Below are 9,777 nucleotides of genomic sequence, written 5' to 3' on the forward strand. Positions count from 1 at the left end.
CAAACAATGGCCATTATCTGAAATAACAGTTCAATGTCAGAGATAACAGGCCACCAAAATGAATTAGTCACCACCTCTTGTCATTTACTCTCATTCACTTCCTTGTCTTCTGACACTATTTTTGTTTTTCGATCACCGTTTTGGGGAAAATAAAGATTTACTGGATTTTCATATTAACTTGCCCTTAGAGAGAACAAAAAGTGGGTGGTACTGTGAGACCTGATTCACAGATAGAAGTTTAATGTCAGCACACATTCTAAGCCTTCGGGCTAGCTCCACCCATCCCAGGTAGCTGCCCCTAGACTTAGGCATTTTATTAAAATTTCCACTGTTGAGTTGGGAATAAATTGGACCTGAGGGTTGGGGATTTAGCTCAGAGGCAGATCTCTTGCTGAGGGGCGTGGGCGGCTTCTCTGTCTTCTCTTAGTGGGTGGGTGGGTGAGCTGGATCTTTCTATTTGCTTTTCTGAATGGAGTTTTCTCATCAAAAGCATTTATTCTCAATTAAGTGGTGGGTTTAACAAAAATTTTCCAAATTCATCTACAAATAAAATCGTGGATTCTTATATTTTGTCATCCATTATCCAAATTCTTTCACTCAACGTCATTTCTGCATTGTATTGATAGAAAGTGCCCAAACTTATTATAAAGTTATCTAATGTATAAAATATGAATCACTAAAAGCAAGCACTTGCATAACTTGACTTTGGGGGAGTCATGGCGTTTTGAATAACCTAGAAAATAGTCTTAGTCTACTACAATCTATTTGGGAGAGAGATATGAAAATAATGCTTTGGATTTTAAGATTTGTTCTTTCGTGTGTGGGGGGGGCGTGGGCTATTTTTAAAAGGTACACATTTCTGGGGACCTAACTATAAAAATGAAGCTAATAAATTTAAATACAAACTTAAATTAAAATTTATTTTAAAATATGCTTAACTGAAAACTGTAAATGTCTCTTAGTTTTCACTCCTGAAGCTGCTGTTTCGAGGCTTTTAGTGTGCGCCAGTATCTCTTTATCCCAAGAGTTACCCTGGCCCTCTCCAGAGCTTCCAAACTGCCAGCCTGCCTGGGGAGGCACCCTCACACCCCTGAAAGTAATTCTCCACCCTATCCTTCCCATCCCCCATCCAACTCTCTCTCTCTCTCTCTCTCTCTCTCTTTCTCTCTCTCTCACACACACACACACACACACACACACACACACACACACCTTTGTGCTCAGGACATCAAAACCAAAGAGATTTCCCTGGGGAAACAAATCCTGCCTGGAGAAATCTCCCCATTGGTTGTTTATCCGCAGAAATCTACATGTTTCAGGGGATGGTGCATCTATAATCAGTCTGTCCCTATAGGACTTGGGTCTTGGCGACCTTTTTGTGACCTCTCCCGCCAGAGGAGGCTGCTGTCACTTTAAAAATTTACTGAAAGAGGAGCCCGTCGTCTGGCTTCCGACCACTCTGGAGATAGCTCCCTTTCTCCCTCGCCCCGGTTTCTTTCTGGATGGCCGAGCAGATCCCCTTTAAAGAGACAGTTCATGAAATAGAAACCCTGCGGCTGGGCGCGGAGTGGCTAAAGGGGATGAGCGGGTGAGGGTCTGGCCCCGAGAAGGCTCTGGGAGGATCTGGGGGGCCGTCCCGGCCTGGCAGGCCCCCTACCTTCGCACACTTTCCTCCTGTGGGTCTTGCTCCTGGAGCTGCGAGAGAGGAGTGGGAGAAGTTTTAGTAGGTTTCAGATAACTTTCATTACACATCGGGCTGATAAGAGCCAGAGAAAGTGAGGAAAGAGGGAGGTAGTGAGGCCAGAAGGAATAGCTGCGAGCTCATTTAGGAAGGGGGAAAAACCCAAATACACCAAACCCGGCTCAATTCTGGTCTTAAAACACTGTTGGCGGACAATAAATCCGAAACGCGTGGTCCTGGCGATCAGCTCCCAGGGAACGACAAACTTATCAGACACCCATTTGGAAGTCGAGACACGGGGCTTTTATTTAAAACATTTTTTTTTAAAATATCTCGAAATGTTGGCGGGTGTTCTTTGAAAAGATTTTCCAACTCAAGTACCCGGCTGCTGCTGATTTTATTTTTGTTTAATTCTGCTGTGATTGCTTTTGATTGCTGAGTTGAGGCCGTAGAAATCGGAAGGTAAGCGAACTCACTTTAAAAAGTCTTGGCTGTGGGCAGGGTGTCGCTGGGGACAGCGTCTGCGTCCCGGGTTTGCGCTGAGGTCTCCGTGTCCCGGGAGCGTCCCTGGTCGCCGGGGCTCCACTGCCTCGGGTGGGTCAGCCCGGCTGGCTGCCGCCTTCTCGGCTCTCGCGTCCTCCTTCCCCTCCCTCCTACGTTCAGTCCGTCAGGTTCGGGGACGCAGAAGGTGGGGTTGCCAAAAATCAGAATTCCTGGCACCAGCCAAGCGACTTTGGAAGTGGCTTTCGGCGGAGTCCCACCTTGCCAAGTAGCAGCTTCACTGGCCAACAGCGTGTGTTGTCTTGAGAAAGTCACATTCGGACTTTTGGCTTACAGGCTGGGATTTTTCTCCCATTTCGTTTGGGTATTTACTCATTTTTTTTTTTTTTTGAAAGGGCCCTTCTCTCAAGTCTACCTAAAGAAATTACTATTGTTGTTATTTTGAAGCTTAACTGCTTTTGAAAAGGCAGGACTGTGTTAGTCGGAGAAGATGCGCTGTTTATCTTATTCAGATTTCTGAGGTGATTGAGACATTTGGACACACATGAAGTCTTGGTAGCAAATCAAAAGTGGATAACTTTCCAGGAGTGAAGACAGTCAGGCAGCCTTGGGGCAGGAATACTGAGAGCAAGGAATCAGTATGTTGGTGAGACCTTTGAATAATTGTGTAACATTATGTAAAAAAAAAAAAAAAAGGAGAGAGACATCTTTGGAAATGATTTTTTTTTAATTAGCCTCCCTGTTGACAGTGGCAGCGGCAGGGATGTTAACACGAAATAAAATTACACCTATAATTTTATGTGCACAGTATGTAATCTTTAATTCCCTACCTCCGCTTGAAAGCTGAGCGGGGTTGAGGGTTCTTGACTTTGAAATTAACAAGTTTTCCACATCTTTCTGCAGCATGAGATGAGACCAGTGTGGCACTTGAGCGGTTTCACCAGTTTCCTTTATTAAATATTTCTCTGGTGTGTCAGTTGACATGCCTCCCCACCCTTTCTTCTTAAGTCAAGAAAACAAATGACACACCCCAAATCAGAATAAATTCGCAAACACAACAAGAATCCCACCTAAAAAAGGAAAACAAACTTTAAAATCTATACTAATTATTCACTCTTTCTATTTCTGGGAAGGGGAGAAATCTCAATGCCATTTGCATTACACAGCCTTGAGAGCTGAAGACATGTCTTCATGTTTGGAACTTTATAAGTAACATTTGTTAAAATCCGTCTTCCATAGAAAGGGTATTTAACTCTCTGTTCATGTGGAGAGATGGAAGGGGGGAGGGAGCGATTATTGTCTTTCTCTTCTGTTATCATTTTTCTTTTTAAAGTTCTGGGCCGACTTACTGCCCTTCAAGGGCCTCATGGTCAAGGGCTTATTCATAGTACTTTAGACTGGAACGCTCAGAACTGAGTTCTTGAGGTTTATGGTGAGTTAATGACTTGAATCTGCAAGTGGATGGTTATTTGGAGTTCTATGTAAAACTGCTTTCCGTCCATATAGCCAAGGGTTTCGTGTTAACTTCGAGGCAGGTATACCAGGAGCAGAGTTCAAGGGTTATTTAAGCCATTAGTTCTTGTTGTAGAGTATGCTGTTTAGTCTGGAGCAGAAAGTGTCCTCACAGTTTGCATTAAGTGACTGATATAGCATTACCAGCCCCTAGTTTTCCACCATGAGCTCAATGACTCCATAGCTTTTAATATTGAGTTATTGAGGTTAATGATTCAGAAAAGGCTTGATGTGAGTATATGAAACCTTAAAATTAAAAGCTTCCTGTCTCATTTTAGATTTCCTAAGTGTTCTGAGTAATATTAACATTTAGAATAGGCCAAGCACAATGTCTCAAATGATAAGACATTGTCATAAGGTAACATTGACAACCTGTGAGGACATCTACTAATTTTGTACTTACCTGTAAGCCACTTTGTTATTTTGTTTGCTGTACATGGCGTGTACACATGTATTGGTGTTGGTTAACTAAGCCTTAGGTTGTACTTTGCATATATGTGCATATTTATATAAATTTCATTTGCTTTTCTTTATTTTGGTTAGAAGCATCTATGAGACAGTTCTTCAGCTAAGAGTGTAATTTTATGGCAGGGAAATACAAACTGATAAAAGAAATTTAATAATAGTTATATGAAAGTTTTTAATTGAATTAAAATGAAAAAAAATGTATAAACTCTCACCCGGATGAAGAGACTATACAGACCTCCAATATTGACAGCTGAGTTATCCAAACCTAAATACTGAATGTTTAGTTTAGAAACATTATGTTCTACATGCTGTTCTATATGACTTTTCTGTAAAAACACAATGAATAAAATTAAGTCAATGAGATTTTTCATGGATAATAAAGGAGCAGGCTTATTTTTGAGACCAATTAATCAGGTTTTGTGCTGTTACGATTGCTTTATGCCTTTTGTAAACACAGCATAACTTATGTCTCCTTTAATAATATGCGTGCTGCCTGACCTTTTTCTTGTATAGATTCAAAGGAAGAATATGCATTTCAATGAAATATTTTCAAGGAACTGGCTACTTGCTGCAATGGACCGATATGGCAATTTATTGTTCTCTTCTTCTTCCTCCCAGATCTTAGATGAGTTTTGCAATGTGAAGTTCTGCATAGATGCCAGTCAACCAGATGTAGGAAGCTGGCTCAAGTACATCAGATTCGCTGGCTGCTATGATCAGCACAACCTTGTTGCATGTCAGATAAATGATCAGGTATGTTGTAAAGATTTTCTTGTCTTTCTTTGAGAGCACAAACACATCAGTGAAACCTGAAGAATAAAAATAACAGAGAGCTGCAGCAGACCCATGTGGCCTGTTTGTTGATAACGGCAGAAGGTAACACACGCGTACCAGATGCAGAACTAAGACATTGTCAGCTCTGCTTGTTTTCACTGATGTTTTCTTTGGGTGATTATTCATGTTGTCTAATACTGCAGTTGTTGTACTGTGACCTTAAGTTCTTCTTTGATACTTACTGTTATTTTGTTTTCCTTTATCATCTAAATGGATACATTCATAGGATGTATAGAGCTAAAACAATTTGAGAATTTATGCAGAATTTGTAAATGATATATGAATAGCTATAGTTTTATTTGAAGTAGTAGGTAGATGTATATGTATATTATTGGTACAGAGTTACCCGATTATGTATTACAAAATGCATAATTATAATTAATTTCCTAAGTCAATATAATAAAATGTGACTTTTTTTACTCTTTGAATAGTCAAAATACTTTTCCTTTATATAATGTATAAGTTTAAAGTTTTTCACTATTAGAGAATTTTGTGACTTTATGGATGATCAAGCGGTGAGACTTATTTTAAGAAAAGTAACTATGAAATCAAAACCATAATATTATCTTGAAACTCACTTTACACTTAATAAAATTATGAGTCTTTTAACTTTGTTTGAGAGTACATAGAGAATGAGAAGTTCATCCTGCTGATTTTTTTCTTATAAACATCACTGGGTTAAGATTTAATTGCATTACAATCATCTAGTTCTTTTAACCCCATGGTGACTTAAATATGTTTCCAAGACCATGTTGAAATGGTTGCTTGGCAGCCCACGACACCAGGAGAAGGAAAGTTTAAATTAGCTGGTTCCAACTAAAGCTGTCTAGCATCAGAAGCCCAAGAGTCTCAGTCATCATTAGGAGATTACTCTTTGGCATCTCACCAGCCCTCAGATAATTTTTACTGGCTAAACGACACATGAGGTAGTAAGTTGTAAAATTATGTTTAAATAGGAGTCGTTTAAATTGTCAGCATAATCAAAAATAATAAACTAATCAATTGGGTTTTCCCTTTGCTGTAAGAGAACAAAGTGTTATTGACAAATGAAAATATTATTAAATTAGTTATTGATTTTGAGCAGAACATATCCCAAGTCTGTCTTAGGAGTTATTGTCACCAGCAGCAGCAAATATTTTTTGAGCACCTACTGTTTATAAATATGGGAAATAGATAGGTGTTATAAGGGGGTAAAATGTTTTTGCTGTGTTTTCTAGTAAAGAAATTGTAGGACCTCAAAACATACTTTTTAAGATGAAATAATACAATCATATATATATATATATATACATATATATATATACATATATATATATATACTAATGATTGCTGTTTATATTTACTGAAAATGGATATATTTCAGTATTTATCTAAAACAATTATATAGTCAGTGAAAACATGGTTCAAAAAGGCTACTTGTAGCTAATACAAGACCACTTGTAACCAATTTGTATTTAATGTTTATATTTTATAATAAACTTTTCTTGCAAATCTTGATTGGATTGAAAAATATCCTGTGGTTCCTATGTATGAAGAAGGTTGCTCATTACAGTTGTCACTTGTAATTGTTCCAATTAGTTTGACAGTACACATTGGATAGGCATTGTTTCCAAAGAAAATACATTCATCTTCTCTCAAGAGCAGCATGTTTACTTGTTTTAACTGAAGAAGCAGCGAAAGTAATTGAGAGAGACACAGAACACTAATATTAGATTCATATTTATCAATTCTTAGAACTATTCATTCTAAACTTCTAAAGTACACAAGCCAAAATTAAGATGATTAAACAGTGAGTGTATATCAAATAATACAATGATGAAATTGATATTTCATGGTCAAGTAGGCTCACCCATAAACAGGAGAGAAAGTCAAAGGTAAGAGACCCACGTGTGTGATAGGTATGGTTCTGTAGAACATTATACTTAGCCCAGTTAACAGAACAAAAGAGGGCAAGCACCTTGATATTGTACATATATGCATATTATAAACACATTCACTTATAAGCTCATAAGCAGTTCCAGGAAGACAATTTAGATGGACATCTTTGGACAGTTTTGAAATGTGATGTTAGACCAGGTGCAATGAGACAGAGCTGACCACAGAGACTCTCCAGGTCTGTCTCTGCATATTCTTTTCCATGGTAGCGGCTGCCAAATGGTGAATAGACATAGTTCATCACATCATAAACATACTCATTTACTACCACGGCATCAAGAGACACTCTGCATGGAGACTAACTGTTCAGTGACATCAGCACAAACTTGTAATATTCTAGAATAAATCATAAAAATGCTCCTTTTTGCTCTGATTCTTAGAAGGATTTTAAGTTATTAAAAGAATTTTCATGACATAATAGGTAAATATTGTAGGCTTTTAAAGAACTGCAGGTGAACCTTTTAGCTCTGATCTAATTCTGGTGCTCTGTAGTTGACTCAGCAAACAAAGGTAATGGTTACCCTGAACACATGAAGAGTGTGTATATTATAGTCTATTTTGGTGAATAGATATGTTCAAAAACTTTCTAATGTTTAAGTTAAAATTTAATGGACTTAAATCAGCTTCATTCTTGTATGGAAGGAGAAGATCTACAAAAGAAAATAAATGTGCATGCTACAATGCTGAAATTGAGAGTAGGAAGCTGTCAAAACATGGATCCTGGATAAAACCCATATTGGCCTTGTTTGATTGGTGGGTTTCGTTTTTTTGAGTAATACTAATAATGAATGTAATCTGATTTATGTCGTAAAATAGAAACAGGCATCACATAATTAAGCATTTCCCACTACTTTTCCATAAGCACTTTATCCCAAGTGATTTTCCTTGGTTTAAACTTAACAGATTCAGGGGTGTGTGTGTGTTACTTTCAGATATTTGCATACCATAATGAGCCTTAAAAGGATAGTGTTTTGTTTTGTTTTATTTTGTTTTGTTTTTTTTTTTTACACTGTTGCCTAGGAAGACTCAGGTCTTAGGATTTTAGATGGCCTTTCACTTTATGTTCTCAAAGTTTTTCTGTGATGTTTGAGATCATGGAGATGCTGGGTGTGCTGGCATTGCTGCTAAGACCTAATTTCTAAGTAGCTGCAGGTCTGACTACTGTTGTGTTCTCCAACTGGAAGTACAGAGTTAACAGTAGTAATTTGTCTTTATAAAGGAAGGCCATACCAAAGACACCAGGAGAGTGAGACCCCAAATCACAGACGACCCATAGAATACCCCGACCTTTCAAACACCCAAGCTTCCTGACTCCTAGTGTCTAGATTGTTTTCCCACATTCCTTAAAGTTTGTGTTCAACCGCACACAGCTTCACTGCTGACACCCAGCATTGAGCTGGGAAATTTTCACAGTGACAGACAATGAGTAGACACAGTAGAGAGCATGGGTGGCTTACAGAAGCAGCAGCTGGTTCTGAGCAGTAGGGCGGGGCAGGAGCAAAGTTGGATACTGGAAGTTGTCCCAAGCTCACTCCTCAAGGGGACCAAACACAGAAAGGACACCTGAAAGAGCTTTATCAATTATTCAGATTTCCTTTATATCCAAGAGCTCCCATTCCCACAGAGTTAAAGTCAAATAGTCCAGACATCTAAATGATTTACTCAGGCTTTTAAAATTTCTTGTTATTAATATACTTTTCTTTTCAAGTCTTATGTAGCTCCCCTTTACAATCCAGTTTGATTAGAAGATGTAGCGCACTTCTTTAGACTTGGTCTCATCTTACCTTTACATCTCTCTCCATCCTTGATAAATCTCCTCTTAATCTTACCTCGCTTTATTCTTTATCTAAAATCAAAGGCCAGCTTACCTACAGGTTATCTATTGTCCAAAAGCAATGCTTTTCTTATCACTGTTAAATATAGTCACAAGTTTTGTGTACTTATTTTTTTTTTACCCTGAAGTGTCTTGAGACTAAGACCCTTTGAATTACCTTGAGGGAGGCCATTAAAGCCCAGTTCACATAAAACCATCTCAGTTCAGATGAAAACCAAGCCAGTCTTTCTATTATGGTGACCAGAATGACCTGGGCATATTCTGTAGGATGTTTTGTATGTGTGTGTGTGTGTGTGTGTGTGTGTGTGTGTGTGTGTGTGAGTATTAGGATTCTGCATCATGGAAAGGAACATAGTCAATCAAATCCTGTCCTGCCCTCACATGGTCCTCAAATGTAGGAAAGCCCTCAGACAGCCAAGGTATTGTTAAACATGTCGTTTACACAAAGTGATAAGTACTTTCATTTTTAAACTGGCTCCTGACAGCTGGTATTTAGTAAGTAGAAATAGAGAAGTCTACTGTTGCCTTTGAATGAAAAGAAACACGTCCATAAGAGATTACCCAATGCCTGTTGTCCATTCTAAAGCAACGAGATATAGAAGAATGTGTGCCCCCGAAAGAATACGAAATCAGAATTCACTTAGGAGATTCTACCAGCTCCCTGGTGGTTAATGAATGGCAGCAAGACTCTGCAGTGTTTTCAGTTGGAATGGGCATTGTTCTCATTTGTGCTTTACCTTATAAACTTTTAACTGCTTCCAGGACGATCATGGTTGATTTGGCACACCCGCTTCCACTCTGCTCAGGCTCATATGAGTGATGCTATCGGACTGCCTGACACTAGAACAGTGTTGTTATTGCAAGCTTATTATGGGCTCAATTATTAACTTATTTTCTTTGGCCTTTTACTGAGGAGGGGAAAATCCACTTTCCTTCAACATTCACTTAATATACACGGTGCAAAAACAATGAGGCAAACAGCGCTGAGTGTAGAGGACGGGGAGCTCTCCCC

General features: G+C 38.6%; 1 protein-coding gene across 14 annotated transcripts in view; it reads left to right on the forward strand.

Moving 5' to 3' along the window:
• Positions 1-9,777, forward strand: part of Mecom (MDS1 and EVI1 complex locus) — a 553,659-nt gene that overhangs the window by 490,093 nt on the left and 53,789 nt on the right. For 9 of the 14 annotated variants that reach the window (XM_031376543.1, XM_031376544.1, XM_031376545.1 and 6 more), the window contains exon 3: positions 4,781-4,915. In XM_031376543.1, coding sequence (XP_031232403.1) covers positions 4,781-4,915 — 135 coding nt within the window. Of the gene's footprint in view, positions 1-1,140; positions 2,144-4,780; positions 4,916-9,777 lie in introns of those variants that run through there. The other 5 variants (XM_031376539.1, XM_031376540.1, XM_031376541.1 and 2 more) reach the window with 3 other exon arrangements.

Source organism: Mastomys coucha, unplaced genomic scaffold, assembly GCF_008632895.1.
Source record: "Mastomys coucha isolate ucsf_1 unplaced genomic scaffold, UCSF_Mcou_1 pScaffold17, whole genome shotgun sequence".
NCBI classification, from domain to species: domain Eukaryota; kingdom Metazoa; phylum Chordata; class Mammalia; order Rodentia; family Muridae; genus Mastomys; species Mastomys coucha.